This window comes from Anolis sagrei, chromosome 4 (assembly GCF_037176765.1).
Source record: "Anolis sagrei isolate rAnoSag1 chromosome 4, rAnoSag1.mat, whole genome shotgun sequence".
Taxonomy (NCBI): domain Eukaryota; kingdom Metazoa; phylum Chordata; class Lepidosauria; order Squamata; family Dactyloidae; genus Anolis; species Anolis sagrei.
In genome coordinates, this window is record NC_090024.1 from 129,710,248 (window position 1) to 129,733,049 (window position 22,802).

General features: G+C 40.4%; 1 protein-coding gene across 4 annotated transcripts in view; it reads right to left on the reverse strand.

Moving 5' to 3' along the window:
* RABGAP1L (RAB GTPase activating protein 1 like) overlaps positions 1 to 22,802 on the reverse strand; it is a 194,454-nt gene that overhangs the window by 17,602 nt on the left and 154,050 nt on the right. For 3 of the 4 annotated variants that reach the window (XM_060774403.2, XM_060774399.2, XM_060774400.2), the window contains one exon: positions 6,600 to 6,692. In XM_060774403.2, the coding sequence (XP_060630386.2) occupies positions 6,600 to 6,692 (93 nt within the window). Of the gene's footprint in view, positions 1 to 5,504; positions 6,368 to 6,599; positions 6,693 to 22,802 lie in introns of those variants that run through there. The other variant, XM_067467658.1, reaches the window with a different exon arrangement.

Below are 22,802 nucleotides of genomic sequence, written 5' to 3' on the forward strand. Positions count from 1 at the left end.
TTTTAAAAAAAATGATGCAGAATGTGATAGTTATTTTAATACTCCTACAATTAGAAACAGCAACAGAAGCACAAAATATAAAGTTACTATATTGTCGATAAATTACATAATAGAAACCAAGTATAAGTAACACCAATAGCATAGGGTTGTTGTAGTTTTTTCGGGCTATACGGCCATGTTCTAGAGCAGTGGTTCTCAACCTTCCTAATGCCATGACCCTTTAATACAGTTTCTCATGTCATGGTGACCCCCAAACACAACATTATTTTCGTTGCTACTTCATAACTGCAGTTTTGCTCCTGTTATGAAACGTAATGTAAATATCTGATATACAGGATGTTTGGCACAAATATCTGATACTCCAACATTTGAATGCTGGTGGGGTTGGGGAAGGATTGATTTTGTCATTTGGGAGTTGTAGTTGCTGGGATTTATAGTTCACCTACAATCAAAGAGCACCCTGAACTCCACTAATGATGGAATTGAGCCAAACCTGGCACGCAGAACTCCGACGTCCAACAGAAAATACTGGAAGGGTTTGGTAGACACTGACCTTGAGTTTGGGAGTTGTAGTTCATCTACATCTAGAGAGCACTGTGGACTCAAACAATAATGGATCTGGACCAAACTTGGCACTGATACTCAACATGCCCAAATGTGAACACTGGTGGAGTTTGGGGAAAAAAGACCTTGACATTTGGGAGTTGTAGTTGCTGGGATTTCTAGTTCACCTACAATCAAAGAGCATTCTGAACTCCACCAAAGATAGAATTGGGCCAAACTCCCCCCCCCCCCACACACACACCAAGACCAACAGAAAATACTATGTTTTCCGATGCTCTTCAGTGACCCCTCTGACACCCCCTTGCGACCCCCTCAGGGGTCCCGACCCCCAGGTTGAGAAACACTGTTCTAGAGGCATTCTCTCCTGACGCTTCACCTGCATCTATGGCAAGCATCCTCAGAGGTAGTGAGATCTGTTGGAACTAGGAAAAAGGGTTTATATATCTGTGGAATGACCAGAGTGGGACAAAGGACTCTTGTCTGCTGGAGCTAGGTGTGAATGTTTCAACTGACCACCTTCACACCTAGTTCCAGCAGACAAGAGTCCTTTGTCCCACCCTGGTCATTCCACGAAACGTCAGGAGAGAATGCCTCTAGACCATGGCCATATAGCCCGAAAAAACCTACAACAACCCAGTGATTCCGGCCATGAAAGCCTTCGACAATACACCAATAGCATATTACGAGGGTTTGAATGAAAAGTAATGCCTTCACCTTCGTTACTTGGGTTTGCATGGGAATATTTTAATAAATCAAATGCAGAAATAATCCTTAGAATGTGCTCTTTAACTACCACTATTCATTTTTCCACATAATCATCAGACAATTGGATACATTTCTGCCAACGATGAACAAGTTTTCTGAAGCCGTCACAGAAGAAGTCTGTGCGCTTTCATTTCAGGCGTCAGCATCCTGGGTACTCATTGTACACAGATCTTCCGATAGCCAAGCAAAGCAATAATGTGACCCACATGTTCTTGTGAAATGCCAATTATGCTTGAAATTTCTCTCTGAGTGATACGACGATCGTCCTGGATCAATCTGTCAACCTTTTGCTTGTGAAACTCAGTGGTTGCTGTCACAGGACGTCCAACTCTTTGTTTGTCATGCAAGTCAGATGTTCCCACCTCAACATCTTTAAACTCACTCGCCCAATGACGCACAGTACTCACATCAAAACAATCACCATAAACAGCTTGCATTCTCTGATGAATCTCCTTTGGGGTGGCACTTTCTGCTGTCAAGAATTCAATGACTGCACATTGCTTAAGTCTCACATTCTACCCTTTCGTCCTTCTCAGGGTCCAGTGGCCCTCTTTCTCCTTTTTTTTTTTTTGGTGGGGATTGTACTGTATTTGAAATTTGCAGGTCTCTTAGAGTACAGGGGGAAATTAGCATATTTTTGATGCAGAAGTGTTTTATATCACTTGTTCTGTGTGGCTAACATGGTAACTGAGATTTAAATCATTAGTCTGCTGCCTTGTCTGTTTTTTCAGGATTTTCTTGAACATAAAATAAGCAAATCTTATTCAGTGAGAAGCATAACCATGCTGAAAACCACGTCTTAAATCTATTTGCCCCTTTCATGTATTTTTACAGTTTAAAAAAGGCACAACTTCAAACCTAGAAGTGTATTTCCAGTCCTTGTAGGGGCCAAAATGGGGGTAAATATGTAGACACTCTTTGGTAGAACTGCTCTGCATGAAACAGGTCTGGTTCTGCCTTTTAGGCGCAAGGGAAGGGGAAGTGAGTGATGCAAGCAGGGAAGTGCAAGAAGAAAAAGAGACCAAGGGACATATCGCAAGAGTATGTGGTATGGAGTGGGAGGAGATAGGAACAGAGGGTGAGCAGTACGAGTGGCAGAGTGCAAGAACCAAGGGAAAGGTGCATTGCAAGGGCATGAAGTGAGCCAACCCATGAATTTGGGAGGGGTGTGCATGACAGGACAACAAAGAGATGCATTATGAGCAGGTGAGGTGAGTTGAGGGAGGGAGGAAGAGGGAAAGGAGAGCTAGCAATGCAAATGCCAAGAGTACAAGAAGCAAAGGAGGGGCGTGAAATTAGGGAGTAAACAGAAGAGGAGAATGAGTAGTGTGAGCAGCAAGTGTGCAAGATGGAAGGGATACATGGCAAGGATGCAAGATAGATGCTCAATGGGAATCTTTGGATTTTTGGAAATGGATCCAAACAATGATAAGGAAAAGATAGCCTTTTTTAATGAACTAACTCCGCATTTATTTGCCTGGATATATGGTATGTAGGTTGCAGAGAGGCCATGATCCATGTTCATAGGCCCATGATCACGAGGTGAAGCAGAGAACTGAATTTGAGTGTCCTTGTTCTAAGATCAACATTTTAAACATTACTCTATACTGGTTCTATCGATCAGTTATAAGATAAAAAGGCAACAATTTATGGGGCAAGTTCACATAATTAGAATAATTTGCATAAATGCAAATTAGATGCCTAGATTTGAGAAAGTGGAATATGGCAACCATACACTTGTGGGAAATCATTTACCGATTGTTAACAATATGTATATAGGTTTTTAGAGTTCAGTACAACGACCAATACCATAAAGGCCCTTGGTCCTGGCTGATCTTGGAGTTAGTCCTGATTGCACTTGGATGGGAGACCACCAATAAATACTAAGTGCTGTTAGCTATATTTCAGAGGATGGAACTGGAAAACCCATCTCTAAGTATTCCTTGCTTATGAAAACCCTATGAAATTCATGGAGTCATCATAAATCAACAGGTAACTTGAAGAATGCTCCTCTAGATTAGGACTGTGCAGCAGTTCAAATCCGGGGTAGAGAGTGTTGAGCTCCCTCTGTCAGCTCCACCTCCCCATGCGGGGACATGAGAGAAGCATCCCACAAGGATGGTAAAACATCAAAACATCCGGGCGTCCCCTGGTCAATGTCCTTGCAGACGGCCAATTCTCTCACACCAGAAGTGACTTGCAGTTTCTCAAGTCACTCCTGACATGAAAAAAAAATCAGAACATGAAGAATGAGAAGTTACATTAACTGCATTTTCTATTTTTAATTGTGTATATAGTTGGCTTTGCCCGAGTGTCAAGAATGGGCTGCTTTCGTCCTTTTACAGCTCTGAAACCACCTACCTCACAATGTCCCCATGTCAATGCTCTAGCAACAGAGGGCAGTCTATTCTTGTAGCTCTTTCCCCCCTCTATTTACCACATAGGCCTTCTCCCTTCCTTTTTTCTTTATTTTCTTTCTTTCTTTTCCTCTTGCTTGCCCTCATTTATCTTCTCACCTCTTCTTGCTTTCTTTTCTCTTCCTTTCCCCTTCTTTTTCTCTCTTACCTCCCTTTATTTCTCTTCTTTCCTCCCTCCCCCCCATTTCTTCCCTCACCCTCATATGCATCAGACAAACCACTTCCCTACCTTTCTTTCCCAGTAATATTACAAAGGGCTATTTCATCAAACCACGCCAAATTGCCTGTTCCTTTTCTTTCCCGAAATTAGTGGGATTTATTAGTTAAAACCTCTCTATTATTTTAGGTTGAGTAATGAAGGATATGTGTGCCACATTTGGTCCAGATCCATCTAACCATGTAGGAGTCTTAGTGGTATGGACGTACAAATTTAATTTATTTATTTACTACACTTTTATCCCACCCTTTTCAGCCCGAAGGCGACTCAGATAACCCAGTATTGTGAATGAATATGGAACGGCCTAATGATGCAAATGGACATGGATTTTAACCCGGAAGTCATTGGTTTTTTAATAGTTTTAAACGGCATACAGACTGGCAACATTAGATGCAGAACACACTTAAATACATCATTTAAAACAGTTCATAATAAAACAGTTTAAAACTATAAAAAAAACCAATGACTTCCGGGTTAAAATCCATGTGCATTTGCATCATTAGGCATTCCATATTCGTTCACAATACTGGGTTATCTGATTACAATGAGGTTCCAAAAGCTTGCTCCCCAGAAAGGAGGGGGCCAATCTAATATTCCCAGGATGGGAGTTCCACAGCCAAGGGGCCACCACTGAGAAGGCCCCTCTGTCTCTCGTCCCCACCAAACGCGCCTGTGAGGCAGGCGGGATCGAGAGCAGGGCTTCCCTGGATGATCTTAAATTCCTGGAAGGTTCGTAAGAGGAGACACGTTTGGATAGGTAAGTTGGGCCGGAACCAACATGCATGCATGTAAGCATACATACTTTGACACACCCACACACATAGAGATATATCAGTGATTCTCAACCTGTGGGTCCCAGGTGTTTTGACCTTAAACTCCCAGAAAACCCATCCAGTTTACCAGCTGTTAGGATTTCCGGGAGTCCAAGGTGAGATATATAGGATTATTTAATGGCCAACGTTTTATTAACAAAGAGCAACTAAAGTGGAATTTCTGCCAACGTTTTATTAACAAAGAGCAACTAAAGTGGAATTTCTGCTCAAAAGCTACTGTGGATTTGTTGTGTTTCCATCTTTAATTGGTTTTCTGTGGTTAAAAAAATGGGAAGAAGATATGGAAGAACACAGTAGGTCTGCAAGTGTAAGGTGACAACAATTACACATACATATACCACTGAATTATGTGGATAAGGCAAACTGCACAATAAAAGACTAATTTGGAAGGATCTGTATGATGAACAACGGCCCATTTCAGAAGCAGACAAAAATTACCCAAATCTATAGTGAGAATTTACTGAACCAGAATATCTAATTAATTAGCTAAACAAGGAGACAGTTCTCTGTCAATCAACCATGAAAAAAACTACTTCAACCTAGAATTCAGTGTTTCTAATCACTGCAACAGGAAAAAATGCATAACTGCTTATCACATATCTTTGAGTTTTTGTCTTATCTCATTAAGGAAATGATAGTTATATGTGTTGCTTTTCAGAAACCATCTAAAGGTACAAAGTATCTATTAGGACAGCATATTAACAAACATTCAAGAAGTGAAAAATATTTTATTGGACCAGTAAGTACTTTTACACAATGCAAACTTTCACACTTAATACTTATCACTGATGGAGTGTATTTCAAAAATGGGGAAAAAAAACAAAACACTTCACATACATAGTCTCAATAATCCTTACAACAGCCCTGTAAGGTAAGCTAGTAAAAATATCAGAGATGGCACACCGAGTCTGAAAGAATAATTGCTTATTTAAGGCTTGCTAGTCAATTTGTGGCTAATGTGAGATTTGAATTATGGATAGATGTCTTCACTCACCTTAGCCTAGTGGTTGTCAACCTGTGGGTCCCCAGATGTTTTGGCCTTCATCTCCCACAAATCCTAACAGCTGGTAAACAGGATGGGATTTCTGGGAATTGTAGGCCTGGGGACCCACAGGTTGAGAACCACTGACTTAGCCACTATGCTACACCTGAACATATTTTAGAAATGGAAGTTCAACAAGTATGCAACAACAACAAAAATAATAATAATCAGGTGTGGCAAGGAGTTTCATTTTATCCTTAAATGTAGCCAATGTAAACAAATAAATATTTAGCCTCATAATAGGCAATACTTTATGAAATGTGTGCCTCTCACTCTGTGCGATCAAGGCTACTACAAATATTAACAAATCATCAAGAAAATCGGCAGAACAGACAACAAAAAGTCCGAAGTCCTCCCTGCAAGCATTCACTTTCCAAAATGTACCTATGGTAGGGAATCAGACAAAGGCATTTCCTCCTTTGTATGTCAGTGGTAGAAGAATCACTCATTCACTCTCTCTCTCTCTCAGCATGTCATGCAGTTTCCCAGAAAAGTTCAACAGCAGGTGAGTTACCTACAAACATATAAACTGAAAAAATAAAAATGTTATATGAGGCCACTTAAAAATGTTGTGGTATCATGGCTTTTTATAAAAAAAATAAAAGTGTGTGCATAAAGGAATCATAAAGTGCCTGAAATAATCATTACTAAAGGGACTTGCGTACAGCAAGTTAATACTGTAAACAATACTGTTTTCAGTTTGTGATGGTTCTATGCCTGAATCAATGGAAGGTATATAAATATCTTACACTGTCCATTACCTTGTATTGGTCCAGAGGGTCTTCCTGTTGCAGCTGATTCTCCCGCATCGTTTGATACTCCCTCTCATATTTTTTTAACTTCTTTGTTGGCACCTACAAGAGATAAAAAACAGCTCTAGTGGTATGAAGAAAACACTCAGAACAAGGGGACCAAACGCTTCAGAAATCTACCCATGGAACAAGAGTTCAGCACATTTTTCTACCGAACCTCAGCAAAATAATAACACAGACTTGCTAAAGGCTTTTACTGGGGCTTGGCCATTATCTTAACTGAAATTGTACGTGGGATTTGCAACTATTAACTCGACTGGCATAAAAAATGAAGTAGCTTGGAATCTCTGGCTTTTCTAATATTTTATTTATTTATTTATTTATTTATTTATTTATTTATATTCCACCCTTCTCACCCTGCAGGGGACTCAGGGTGGATTACAATGTATATATACATAGCAAACATTCAATGCCATAGACACACAACATATATAGACAGGCACACAGAGGCTATTTAACATGCCAGCTTTCATGAGGGTATTGTGGCCACCAGGGCAGCTGTCACTTCACCGTCCATTTGTGACACTGATGAAGTATTTCCTCATTCTTTGCATGCTTGCTGGAGATTTTTATGGCCTCGTAAATTAGTTAAATTAGCCTCCGCGCGTAAGCGGTACCTAAATTTCCTACTTGTCAGATGCAACTGTCTTTCGGGCTGCAAAAGTCAACAGCAAGCTACACAATTTGGTTGGAAGGTCACTCCAGCCCGGGCTGGCTTCGGACTCATGACCTTTCGGTCAAAAGTGATCTTAATGCAGCTGACTCTGAGCCAGCTGCACCACAGTCCCGGTTGACCAGCTGTGATTTCTAGGAGTTGAAGACCAAATATTCAAATGTTACAATACGGGTTGGGCATAAGACTCCCAACAGTGTTGCTGCACTCTTTGTATAGATAGCAACTAAAAAAAATGCTATCCCCAAACTTAGGGGAAATTCTATCAAACATTATAGAATTTCAGTACATATGCTACCAAAAACTACTCACCAGCAAAGTGTTACTGCCTGGCATCTGGTGGAGGTAGAAAACATCCCATGCTAATGTCTGCATCAAAATGCAGAGCTCTAACACAAGTTTTAAACTGTCCCAGTTAAGAAGTAAACATTGAAAGTGAGGCAGAGATACAATAGCCACTGGGATGCCTCCAAAGTGTATATAAGTTACATCAAGAGCAAGGAGAGCAATGTGGACACAGGACAGAAAATAATTTGGAACAGGAATCTCCTTTCAAATTATAGAAAAATATATTCTACCTGAACATTAGGAAGAACTTCCAGACCGTAAAAACTATTCAACAATGGAACCGACTGCCTTGGCGTATTCTTTGGAGGCTTTAAACAGAGGCTGGATGGCTATCTGTCAGTGCCCTTCCATGCAACCATAAAACTCAGAATATCAAGGCAGATAAACCAGAATATTTATTTATTTATTTATTATACTTGTATATTTGCTTTGCACTGGGCGAATTGAGTCTACACTGCCATGTAATCCAGTTCAATGTGGATTTTATACAGCTGTGTGGAATGGGCTTTAGGGGTGCTTTGATTGTGCTTTTCCTGAATGGCAGGGGGTTGAACTGGAGATGCCTTGTGGTTCCAACTCTAGGATTCTAGGACATAGAGCAAAGTGATGGAATCTCTGGCTTCTTTTCCCAAAGTATCTGGTGCTACTCTCAGGTGCTCAAGAAAAACATATTCTGGACAGAAGCAGCAAAGGGGTAGACTAGCAGTGGTTCTCAACCTGTGGGTCCCCAGATGTTTTGGCCTTCAACTCCCAAAAAATCCTAACAGCTGGTAAACTGGCTGGGATTTCAGGGAGTTGTAGGACAAAGTACTTGGGGACCCATAGGTTGAGGGAGATAGGCTAGTTGAACCGGATAATACTGTATTGTGCAGCTGGAAAAATTGATGGCTTCTTCAGGAATGAGATTCCCAGAATGAGGAAGTTAGTAGGCATGTGGGCCAGTGGACCCAAGCTAGCAAATACTTGCCAATGGCATCAAAGTGACTGTGAAACATTAATCAGGTTCTCAGGATCAGAATCAATAAAGAAAACCTGTCTTAAACTACTTGCTTTCTTTTCTGGTACAAGCAGCAAGGGCCTAATGATTTCTCTACAACATTCAAGTCTTATGACACTCAGGGAATATCTACACTGTAAAATCAACACAGTTTGGCACCATGGCTCAATTGTATGGAATTATGGAAGTGGTAGTTTCATGAGGTACCAGTACTATTCGGCAGAGAAGGTTAAAGACCTTGTAAAGCTATAACTCGCATGATTTGACAGCACTATCCACCTCATCACATTGAGAGAGGAAAGCATGAGTGACCATCCCTTTAAGAGTAAAGAATCGACCCTCATATCTTCAGTAGTCCCGTTTCGTGTTCTGCCTTCCCATCACACTCAATCACACATGTAAATTTAGAAGCTGACAATACATCCATCTTACATTCATCTCAAGGTCAGTATTATTTTTTTGTTTTTAATCAGGAGAAACAACAATATCCAAAAACTGAGAGATCCCTTGCCCTGCCCAAAGCCCCTTTTCCATTAAAGGACACTAACATGAGTTTAAAACCACTTCTTTCCATGGGATCCTATTATGCTGCATCAAAGTCCACAGGATACAAGAGAAAATGATCCAGGTTAAAACCATTACTTTCCATGGGATCCTATAGTTCTGCATCAAAGCCCATAGGAGACAAGAGACAGTGATCCTGGTTAAAATAATTGCTATGAAACAGGATGGGAAATTGTGATGGTTCCCATCACATCTGTTTTTCAGTTGTAAACAAGGGAGTAAACTGCAATGAGGTCGGAGCTCTGAACACAATTGCTGGCCCGTGTTCCGAGATCCCTCCTTTTTGGACATTTCTGCCTCTTTTCAACCCTGGAACATGTGATGAGCTCCTTGCCTCTCCATGCTTGAAAAAAAAAAGCTGAAGTGTGCTACAAAGGGGACATTTCTCAATATGATGAGGTCGACTGCCAGAATTCCCTCCTTTCAGGACACTTCTGCCTCTTTTCAACCATGGAGGGCTATACATGATGGCTGGAAGTAGTTTAACTCATGTGATGAGCTCAGTGCCTCTCCGTGCTTCAAAAGAAGCTGAAGTGTCCTACGACTGGGAAATTTCTTAATATGATAAGGTGGTAAGTCATGGTACCTGAAGTAGTAACAAACTTTAGTAATTCTACGGTACAGATGCACCCTTTATAACCACTCTGCATTCACATATAATAGCACATATCAACAAATCCTCTGACAAAATAGCTTCTTTTATCAAAGTCTTTTTGTGCTAACTCAATCTCCCCTTTGTTATCCATTTAGATGGATATTTCAAGGAGTTTTGGGAGGATGGTGAAGGAGAGCTAGAGAGTCACAAACATGATGTGCCCAGTTCCAGCAGTAGGTCTGCAGCAAGTAATGCAAAACAGTTGTCCATTGACACATTTTGGAAGAACCCTTCAGGTAGTTGCTAGAAGGCTCAAGGTGCTTTTCTTTCCATATGCAAGGCTTACCTGACAAGATTGTTTCATTTCACACATGCATCATATTAGTTTTGGATTTAAAAAATCCACTGAAACATCTTGAACTGCTCTTCTTTCTTGTGGTACAAACAACCTGTACCACAAGACCAGAGTGACCAGGGAAGCATTTGCACAGTTAAAACTTGTGTGCCAGCTGTGCCCGTACCTTGAGAAGTCTGACTTGGCCACAGTAGTCCACACTCTGGTTACATCCCGTATAGACTACGGCAACACGATCTATGTGGGGTTGCCTTAGAAAACTGTTCGGAAGCTGCAAATGGTCCAACTGGTAGCAGCCAGGTTGTTAACAGGAGAGGCACTCAGGAAGCACACAACTCCTCTGCTGCACCAGGTCCACTGGCTGCCAGTTTGCTTCTGGGCACAATTCAAAGTGCTGGCTTTAGCCTATAAAGCCCTAAACAGTTTCGGTCCAACTTACCTATCCGAACATATCTCTCCTTATGAACCATCTAGGACTCTAAGATCATCTGGGGAGGCCTTGCTCTCGGTCCCACCTTCCTCGCAGATGCGTTTGGTGGGGACGAGAGACAGGGCTTTCTCAGTGGTGGCCCCTCGACTATGGAACTCCCTGCCAAGGGATATAAGATCAGCCCCCTCCCTCCTGACTTCTTAAAGAAAGGTGAAAAACTGGCTTTTTGAGCAGGCCTTCCCAAATACAGCATAGTTATTCAAAATCATGGAACCACTTGACTAAGCAATTGAATAATGACTTGACATGGAGATGCTCACAATAATGTTTTTAAGGCTTTGCATGGTTTTTTAATATTCTTATATTGTATACTAATGTTTTAACAGTATTTTATGATTGTTTTACTTGTAATAATTGTTGAGACATCAAATTGTTGCCAATTGTGAAATGCTCCGAGTCGCCTCTGGACTGAGAGGGGCGGTATATAAATGCGGTAAATAAATAAATAAATCTATCTCTTATTCTTCCCATGCTATTTCTGTTTCTGGCACCGAATTTTCTGTTAAAGAAGTAATACCCAGGAAAACATTTACTTTGTTAACTGAGGTATATCTTTATTAGGCTAACATATATAAAGGTGGGATACCAATCAATATTTATATGATGATGATGAGTTCCTAAAATCAATGCCAGCATTTGCATACCAGGGATATTACTGCTATCAAAATATTGTATATAATGGGACTTGAACATCCATGGGGTTTGATATCCATGGGCAGGATGGAGGTGAGGGGACTGGAACAAAGTCCAATGGATGCCAAGAGCCCAATATATATCCCACCTTTTTCCCGGCATGGAATTCAAAGCAAGTTGTGAATGTGATTTCTTCAAATCTTTCAAATTTTGAGAAAGAACAACTAAAATTAAAGCATTTTTCATTAATTGAATCAGCTTTGGAAGAAAACAGCAGTACTCCAGAACAAGAAACATTTTCTCTTTTCGTTATATCTTTGGTTTTTCAAATCTTCATCAGACAATCAAAATACAGTTTTGAAGAACAGAGGCAAAGCACATCAGAGTATTTTCTGTTCCCTCGACATTCGTTGCACTTGGGACACGGCAGACCTCCAGCTAAGTAAGTTGCTAGGATACCTCTCCGCAAGTGCCTATCTTGTATTCTCAGTTGCTTTGCTGCTGCTGTTCTATCAACAGAATCAAGATGACATTAGGTGGTGCAAGGAGAAAATCAGTGTCATTCATACATGTGCAGGGAGTGTTGGAAACCTTGAAGCTGAATATTGAGAAAGGAAGAATTACCATATTTCTTCAGTTGTAAGATGCCATCAATGTAAGACGCACCCTAATTTCGGTACCACCACAATTAACAAAAATACGCAAGATACACCCTAGATTCTAAGATGCATCCCATTCTTAGAGATATTCATACAGGCAGTCCTCGAGTTACAAATGTCTGCATGACACAGTTAAAAACGGAGGTGAGACAACAGAAAGTGAGAGAAATATATATATACCTCTAAGAAGGAAAAAGAGTTATCATGGAGAAAGAGTTATCATGGAGAAAAGGTATCTCAACTTTTATCACCAAGCCTTGTTTCCACAACAAGCCACCTTTTTCAAAATCCAGTTATTATAGGGACAGAAAGTGAGGTGAAATCTTCTGAAAAGGGGCACAGACAGCAAAACAAACACCATGGGGGTGTTAACCCTTCCTTAGGTTATCTATCTATCTATCTATCTATCTATCTATCTATCTATCTATATCACACTCACGCACACACTATATATATATATATATATATTGTTGTTCATTCGTTCAGTCGTTTCCGACTCTTCGTGACCTCATGGACCAGCCCACGCCAGAGCTCCCTGTCGGCCGTCACCCCCCCCCCCCCACTCCTTCAAGGTCAATCCAGTCACTTCAAGGATGCCATCCATCCATCTTGCCCTTGGTCAGCTGGAGTTACACTTTAAAATGTACTTGTTCTGACTTACATACAAATTCAGCTTAAGAACAAACCTACAGAACCTATCTTGTTCATAACTTGGGGACTAGCTGTATAGGAAAAGAGTGCATCTTAGAATTAAAAACAGTTTTAAAAAGGCATTTCACTTTTTAAAATCACTTTAGATTAAAAAGTTTGTATTAAATTATTTGCACATGAGTAGGTGTGGGTTGATGTTATATGAGTAGTTGAGTTTTTCAAAAATCTTTCCTCAGATTTTTTTTAAACAAACAAGTATTTTTTTGTATTAAAACTGTTAATGTCATTTATATTACATCTTTATTAAATAGTGAAATTCATTGGCCATATCTCCCTGAAATAATAGATTTCAGACTATATTTCCCAAGCCTGCACTCTATATGCAGTGACTATGACCTGAGGTCATGAGAACAGGTAGGATCCCTTATAGGTCTTCCAAGTTATTCATCTATTGGTTTGTTCTAGTTAAGCTGTTTTGCACAGAATGCATCTAGTAATTAATACAGATAAAAGAAAGACAATGCATCTTCACAGTTTTTAATTATGTTTATGATTCAGATGTAAAAGTCACATTAAAAAACACTCCCCTGCTTTTTGGACATATCTGCTACTCTCAAGTGACAACTGCAGAGGTACCTTTTAAGTTGTCACAGTGCATTGGGCTCCAAGCTAAACAAATAAGGGCTCTATTCAGAGCCAAAGTGCCATGTTAATAACAGACAAGAGATCCTTTTATTTCCCATTAAGTGACAGGAAATCTAATCTGGAGAACTACTGAAATATGCTAGGCCTGTTATAGAAGAAATTCTAAAGAACAGTTGCTTAATCAAAACCACTGGGTTGCCCAGAGGAGGGAAAGGTCAACTCATATATTAAAGTGGTGTGGGATCTGTTTCCTCCCTCCCAGCTCTGGTATTTCTAGCAGTGCTTCATTAATCATATCAAAGTGGTTCCTACACTTAAACATTGTAAGAGGTAACATTCTACTGGGAAGCAGCTCATTTCTGAGACTATTAATAAGAAGGATTTGCATGCTCGGATTTATTTATTTAATTAATAAACGAAGTAAATACAAAATAAATAAATGCTCGGATGGATGCTAAGGAGTGTAGAAGTGCAAAACTGCAGGTAGGTGGGTAGGCTCATATATATGTGTGTGTGTGTGTGTGTATGAGCCTACCCACCTACCTGCGGTTTTGCACATCTACACACCTTAGCTTTCATCCGAGCATTTATTCATTTTGTGTTGCTGCATGCATATATGTATGTATGTATGTATGTATATATGCAGCAACACCAGAGCCACTCCAAGTGGCCAGCTACTGGTCAAAGGACATTTAATAGAATACCAAGTCTTCAAATTTTGTGTTTTGTTTGTTTATTTGTTTGTTTGTTTTTAATGCAATACAACTGTTTTGGTTCGCTCCTGACACGATAAATAAATAAAAATATATAAAATATGCCACCTTTCTTTACCATCTCCATCCACGACATTGAATGGCATGCACGGAAACATGGAACAAAAGTACGGGCAACTTTGAAAATCTAACTTCACATTCCCTCTGACCTGAATTTCTGGAGATCTCGTGTCAAAATATGTCATTTTATGTGACCCTCCAGATGCTGGTCCACAACTCCTGTATTCCTCATCGTTAGACATCACAACTAGAACTGATGGGAGCTGTGATACAGGAACATGTGGAAAGCTGCTGTTTCTTCTGTTTAGTCAGGAGTATGGAGTTTGAACACAAATACAAGGCTTGTGGATATGATGTCTGACTTTGCAATTTCCTTTAACCTTTCCCCAACCTCAGAGTCACAAGTGCTGTTTGGTTGCTATTCCCATTATCACCAGTCCATATGGCAGATCATCAAAAGTGATGGAGTTGCTGTTCAATAATTGGATAAAAACTAAAGAACATTGACGATTTTGTAAAAAAATAAATTATAGTTGCTCTTTGCACCCATGGATTCTCCATGCATGGATTCAACGGCCTTTTGACGGTAACTACGTATAAAGATGATGTGGCCCTTGATGAAAATGGGTTTGTCACACTACTGTAAATGAAAGAAAACATATAAGAGAGCCATTTCATTCTTGAGAAAGTCCAGACAGCCAAGCGAGGTAGGATATTCCTTAGCTTATCCCCAGATTACTCCTGAATAAAGTTTCATGGCTGTTGTTGTCCCTTCCATCCAATAACTTGGCTGTTGGATGTTCAGCTGCCAAAACTGTTCATGAACACCAGCACAAATCAGAAAAAACAGCACTACTCTGCCGCCATTTTCTTTGTCTGCAAAAACTCCATTTTGTCTAGGCAGGACTACTGGAGATATCATTTTGTCTCTCAGCTCAAATAAAGCCACACCTATTTATTGGCTGTGTAGTAAGTTGTTGTTAGGCTGTAACTCATAGTCAGTATAACTGATGGTGAGGAATTCAGGGAACTGCAGTGGAAAAACACCTGGAGTCTTGTAAAGATCAGTACTTCCCCTTCCCTGTGTTTTGGACACCGCATAAAGAAGAAACGGTACAGCATCCTCTCTGTCCTTCCCCCACCAATTTTCCAACTTTCATCTCTTTGATCACATCTTTTATTTCCCGAAACAGAAAGTATCACAACTCAGCCGCCATGGCTCTCTGCCATCTCTGGTACAAACATCACTGTTAACCATTAACCTTAGATTGTGTTTACTTTCTCAATATAAAATCCATTTTTTCCTGGTGCTCGTTCATGTAGCTCTTTTTCCAGTTTTCAGGAAGGGAAAAAAGGAGAACCCAAACAATTACCCTCCAATCATCCTAACATCAATACCAGGGACGATTCTGGACCAGATAAATAAGGATCACAGAAAAGAATGCTGTGATCACTGTAAGTCAACATGTATTTCTCAAAAACAAGTAATGCCAGACTAATCTTATCTCTTTTTCTGATAGAATTACAAGCTTGGTAGATGCAGGGAATGTGTGGATGTAGCATATCTTGATTTCAGTAAGGTCTTCGACAAGGGCCCCATGAACTTGTTGCAAACAAACTAGTCAAATGTGGGCTAGACAATGCTATGGATCTGTAATGGGTTAAGTGACAGAACCCAAAGGGTGCTCACCAATGGTACCTCTTCATCCTGGAAAGAAGTGACTAGTGGAGTGCCGAAGGGTTCACTACTGGGCCGAGTACTGTTCAACATCTTTATTAATGACTTGGATGAAGGTTTAGAAGGCATGCTTGTCAAGTTTGCAGATGATACCAAATTAGGAGGGATAGTTGGATTGACCTTGAAGAAGCTAGGGGTGGTGACGGCCGACAGGGAGCTCTGGCGTTGGCTGGTCCATGAGGTCATAAAGAGTTGGAAACGACTGAACGAATGAACAACAACAAGCTGATACTCCAGAATGAGAATCAGAATTTTAAAAGACCGGTCCAAAGAGCTGGTCCAAGATAAATTTTAAGAAGGGCAAATGTAACATACTACACTTAGACAGAAAAAATGAAATGCAAATATACAGAACGGGCGATATCTGGCTCGACAACAGTACATGTGAAAAAGATCTTGGAGTTTTCACGGACATAAGCAAACAATGTGAATCTGTAGCAAAAAAAAGTCAATGGGATTTTGGGGTGCATCAGAAAGAGTATAATGCCTAGATCAAGGGAAGCAATGGTGCCCCTCTATTCAGCTTTGGTCAGACCTCACCTGGAATATTGTGTCCAATTCTGGGCAGCACACTTTAAAAGAGACATTGACAAGCTGGAAGGTGTCCAGAGGAAAGTTTTTTAAAATGATCAAAGGTCTGGAGACCATGAATTCCTATAAGGAGTGTCTTAAAGAGCTGTGTATGTTTATCCATCAGAAGAAAAAGTTGAGAGGAGACAGGATGGCCATGTATAAATATGTGAAAGGATGTCATAAGGAAGAGGAAGCAGGCTGGTTTTCTGCTACCCTAGAGACTAGGACTCTGAGCAATGGGTTCAAATGACAGGATAGGAGATTCCACTTGAACAGTAGGAAGAACTTCCTGACCATAAGAGCTGTTCAGCAGTGGAACTCCCTGTCTTGGAGTGTGGTGAAGGCTCCTTCTTTGGAGGCTTTTATACAGAGGCTGTCAGGGGTACTTTGAATGTACTTTTCTTGTGCGCCAGCTGCGCCCGTACCTTAGGAAATCTGACTTGGCCACAGTAGTCCACGCTCTGGTTACATCCCGCATAGACTACTGCAATGCTCTCTACGTGGGGTTGCCTTTGAAGACTGCTCAGAAGCTTCAAATGGTCCAGCGCTTGGCAGCCAGGTTGCTAACAGGAGCGGCACTCAGAGAGCATACTACTCCTGTGTTGCGCCAGCTCCACTGGCTACCAGTTTGCTACCGGGCACAATTCAAAGTGCTGGCTTTAGCCTATAAAGCCCTAAACGGTTCTGGCCCTACTTACCTCTCCGAATGCATCTCCTCCTATGAACCGACTAGGACACTAAGATCATCTGGGGAGCCCCTGCTCTCTGTCCTGCCTGCATCACAGGCGCGCTTGGCAGGGACGAGAGACAGGGCCTTCTCAGTGGTGGCCCCTCAGCTGTGGAACGCCCTGCCTGCAGATATCAGATTGGCCCCCTCCCTGCTGGCGTTTCGGAGGAAAGTGAAGACCTGGCTGTTCGAACAAGCATTTGATCAAACAGTGTAATTGAACATAGGAATACGGAATAATGGATGACGAGACTGGATTCTGATTTTACTGCTGAGGTGCTAATGATTGTTATACTGATGTTAATGATTTATGTGATAATTGTTTTTAATTGCCCTGTACTTGTTTTGTGATATTTTGCACTGATGTTGTTCACTGCTTTGAGTCGCCTAAGGGCTGAGAAAAGCGGTATAGAAATAAAGTAAATAAATAAATAATTGCATGGCAGGAGGTTGAACTAGATGTCCCATGCGGTCTCTTCCAACTCTATGATGTTGTTGCTACTGCTATGTGCCTCAAGCTGACTTTAGCATATTGTGATGCTATGAATAAGAAACCTCCAAGAGCATATTAAACCGATATTAAAGTCACTCTGCTAGTTGTCCATTTGTTTCCAGGCAAGTATGACGTGTTGATTTTGATCTTTAAAACCCCTCATGGTTTGGGTCCAGGTGACTTACAGGATCGGCTGCTGTGCCTTCATGCCAGGGAAGAAGTGAAATGTGAGCAGAATGGGTAATCTACCTCAACGGTACATTTGGCTGAAATTTTAAAATGCAAATTGCAGTGAAGAAGGGTCCAGAGAAATCTAACTTTTCACTCTTCTACTGTGATTTGACGATCCTCATTCTAAGTGTGGGTTTGTTTAATGGCGATGTTGATGTTGTCCCTTTGGAATGTTCATCACAGTACAGATAGGACTTCCACAAAGAGACCTTTCCCCCATGAACTCAGTAAGAGAAGAGTGGATTCAATGGATGTTTGCTCTGAGGCAGTACACCATGGCCCCCTGCCCCCACAACAGATGGGAAGACACTTTTAGTGCAAAGGCACACTTACTGGCACATGTTGTTTGACACACAGAATCATAACACCTAGCCTGTGAAATCTGAAAGCACAAAATGTCAAAACGTGGGTGAGGAAGCAGGGGAGTCAGGGATGCTTAATTTTTATAGCAACTTCCAAAGGTATTTAAGCAAAATAATTAAGCATTTGTGATCCAAGCTTTCCTTGAATTTTGGGAATTCAGTATGACCCCTATATCCATGGGACTGGATAACCGCAGTTTCATTTACCCGCATCTGATATTATTATTATTATTATTATTATTATTATTATTATTATTATTATTTATAATCCTCCACCATCTCCCCAAAGGGGACTCGGGGCGGCTAACGTGAGGCCGGCTAAAATAACCTTCTCCAGGCATTTTCTAAGTCCTTCAGTGTGACTCAATGGTAAGCTGGCCATACACTTATGCTGGAAGACCTAGCAATGCGTAGAGAGGTCTCCCCTCATATATAAACGATCCCAGCCCAAATTACCTGTCCGAACGCATCTCCCCCTATGAACCATCACAGAGATTAAGATCCTCCAGGGAGGCCCTGCTTTCCGTCCCACCATTGTCACAGGCACGATTGGTGGGGACGAGAAACAGGACCTTCTCGGTGATTGCTCCCTGGCTATGGAACTCCCTTCCTGGTGAGATCAGGTCGGCTCCCTCTCTCCTGTCCTTTAGAAGGATGGTAAAATTTGGCTGTGGGACCAAGTTTTCAGGACAGGGCAATAAAGTGGCAATAGGAAAGATGACCAGGCCAATTAGATTTGATGCAGATGACTAGGACGGTTTTAAATGGTGTATTTTAATATTTTGATAATTTTTTAAAAATGTTTATCTATCATATGTGAATTTGTGTCCCGGCATTGAATATTTGCTGTTTATATGCTGTGATCCGCCCTGAGTCCCCTTTGGGGTGAGAAGGGAGGAACATAAATGTTTTAAATAAATAATAAATAATAAATAAATATCCCTCATGTCCAAAGCAATTTGAGTGCGTGCAAGATCAAGCATATTTTACACAAACAGAAAATATACAATGGAATAAAAATAAACTAAAAAAAGTAAACTAAATACCGAGATCATGACTCGGTATTTTATATGGTTTTAAATCGGTTTGATTGATTGATATGTGTTTTAATTGTTTATATATTTAGATTGTTCATATTTTGATGTGTTTTATTGTTTACCTATGTGGTATTGAATTTTTGCTGGATTTGTAAGCCACCTTGAGTCCCTTTGGGGTCGAGAAAGGCAGTAGAAATTAAGTAAATAAATAATAAAATGAGATAAAAATTAAGTATCACCTTCTCATTGTGTAGCTCTTGATACAAGTACATTCCAGTGTCCCTCCTATGAATGGGAATTCAACTTCTTTCGAATGGGGGCCAATCTACTTACAACCAGAGGATATCACATTGGTTTCACTGCCTCTTAGACCATGGATAAACAGCATGAGACATGTTTTGTCCCAGTTATGTTGCATGTCTGGAACAAATATGTACCTCAGCAGCAAAAAATCACGAACTGTTATAACACCATCTGTCCCAGACATTGTTTGTAGTAAAATAAAAACAAAAAAAGAAACCCTTCCATGGCATATGGCTGAAATTAGGGGAGCTATCTGCTACAGGGAGCTCTGGAGTGGGCTGGTCCATGAGGTCACGAAGAGTCGGAGACGACTGAACAAATGAACAAATCTGCTACTGTGCAGGTGACTATATTGCAGAAGTCTTGTATGGCTTCTAGTAGAATATGATTCTTCTAGACAGGGGTGTCCAATATTCTAGTACAAGAAAACTGGCAAAACTGGCCTAAGAAGTTCTTGCAATTATTATTCAAAACATGCACAATTTAAAGGGATGGAACAAATGCAGCTGCAAAACCAACAGACAGCAACAGACATGAGGTTTCAGTATGAGTTCCAATCTTGATATAAACGACATTAATTGGATATTTGGATACACTGAGACAGCTATCTATCTGAGAATGTAAATACTGCTTCATTATCCAGGCAAGCTCTAAAAGGAGTCCTAGGACCTCATCCCACTAGAGAATAAATCCACTTTAAATCTGGTCTCTGCCTCCTGCAGAACTCTGGGGTTTGTAGTTTAGGGAGGAGACTTTAGTAGTCTCACAAAATTACAAACCCCAGAATTCTGCAGGAGGCAGAAACTGGATTTAAAATGGATTCATTCTCTAGAGCAGGGGTCGTCAAACTAAGGCCCGAGGGCTGGATATGGCCCTCCAAGGTCATTTACCCAGCCCTCGCTCAGGGTCAACCTAAGTCTGAAATGACTTGAAAACACACAACAACAATGCTATCTCATCAGCCAAAAGCAGGCCCATACTTCCCATTGAAATATTAATAAGTTTATATTTGTTAAAATTGTACTTCATTTTAATTACTGCATTGTTTTTAAGTTAAGTATTTTTGCACTACAAATAAGATATATGCAGTGTGCATAGGAATTCATGCATGTTTTTTTTTTTCCAAATTATAATCTGGCCCTCCAACAGTTTGAGGGACTGTGACCTGGCCCTCTGTTTAAAATGTTTGAGGACCCCTGCTCTAGAGTGAAAAGGTCCCTAAATATAGAAGGATAGGCCATTTTATTGGGGGGGGGGGGGTGAGTTGAAGGAGGAAAATATTTTTCCTCATTTCAGCTAGTTATTCTTCCCCCTTCTCCTTTCCCATATCATAAATTATTGTTATTTTGACGACGGTGACATAATGGTATAGGACCAGGAAGTATGTGTGTGTGTATGTATGTATGTTTGGAACTCAAAAGTTCTTACATGGCTTGATGGATCTGAACCAAACTTGGTATACATACCCTTCATTATCCAACTTAAAGTACTGTCAGGGGGGTTAAGCTAAAGAAATCCACCCTTTTCTTACATACCCTTCATTTTTAAAACAACCTACATTGGCAACCCATGAGGCTCATGCTGCAGTGTTCAGATGCAACCACCAGAGGGTGGTATATAGACAGATGGAAGATAACAATACATTGTAAGCAAAACAAGGAATGATCAGGGTCATGTGCGACTGATACTGATATTTGGAACGGCCCTGGACCAGGACTGTTGTATTGTGTGATTTTAACAATTATATTATTAAAAAAAATTAATATGCTTTTAACTCCATGTTTTATGTTGTTGCGTTATTATGATTTATTTGATAGTTGTATGTTGTTATTGCTTTATGTTAGGTTTTTATGTACGTGAGACATTGAATTTTGCCATATATATGTTGGAAACTGCTGTGAGGTGCCCTCCCCCCCCCCCCCCCCGCCAGGATGGGGAAAGTGGCATATAAATGAAGTAAATAAATAAACAAACAAACAAACAAGGAAGAGGGCTTGAGCATTGGCAGGGAGATACAAACAGCATTTGCATTAAGAGATTCTGCTGTATGTATCATTCAAAAATCTTTAGCTATGGCATTGCACAAAAGCAAATGTCATGACAGAAGGCCCATCAATACTAGCTGGATGTTACTTTATCTTTCAGGAATGACAGACTTCAAGAAAAGCCACACCATGGACGTTAATGTTCTGTGACAATACATATTGTTTCATAAATAATAGTACACACATAAAATCATTAACACAAAGTCAGATAATTTTTGTGGCAGTTATAGGTCCTGCACAGAGATGTATATACAAAGGAACCTTAGAGAAACTTTGAGATCAACTGCGAGAGAGACACTGAATGCGTAAGCTTTCATAGACTTACATCTATTTCATCAGATGGAGTGAATGCCTAGGGAACAGATCTCTATAGCTATGAATGAGTAAGTGGTAATGTGTAAATACCAACAGAAATGTAAATGTTGTGGGTGAGGTGATAAGGTGACAAGTTCAGTTTTAATTCGTGGACAAAGGCAGGAGAGAAGGTGTTGCCAAAAGCCAAGGTAAGTAAACAACCATACGCATCATGGAAGGAGTTACTGAAATATAGTGTGACGCTGGCATAATATTGTTCCATTTGAGGATTAAAATACGCACAAAAGAAAAGCTACTCAGTGTACATGTGGCACAAAACCCTAACTGTATTTCCTTTTGTGATATTATCTTGCACATCCACATCCTTATCTCTGCTGAAAATCCAGTTTTTCCTAGAAGTTTAACTTCTAAGACAGTGGTTCTCAACCTTCCTAATGCCGTGACCCCTTAATACAGTTCCTCATGTTGTGGTGACACTCAACCATAAAATTATTTTCATTGCAACTTCATAACTGTCGTTTTGCTACTGTTAGGAATAGTAATGTAAATATCTGATATGCAGGATGTATTTTCATTCACTAGACCAAATTTGGCACAAATACCCAATAGACCCAAATTTGAATACTGGTGGGGTTGCAGAGAGATTGATTTTGTGATTTGGGAGATATAGTTGTTGGGATTTATAGTTGACCTACAGTCAAAGAGCATTCTGAACTCCAAAAGTGATGGAATTGAACCAATCTTGGCACACAGAACTCCCATGACCAACAGAAAATATTAAAAGGTTTTGGTGGGCATTGACCTTGAGTTTTGGAGTTGTAGTTCACCGACATTCAGAGAACACAATGGACTCAAACAATGATGGATCAGGACCAAACTTGGCACAAATACTCAATGTGCCCAAATGTGAACATTGGTTGATTTGGGGGGAAATAGTCCTTTACA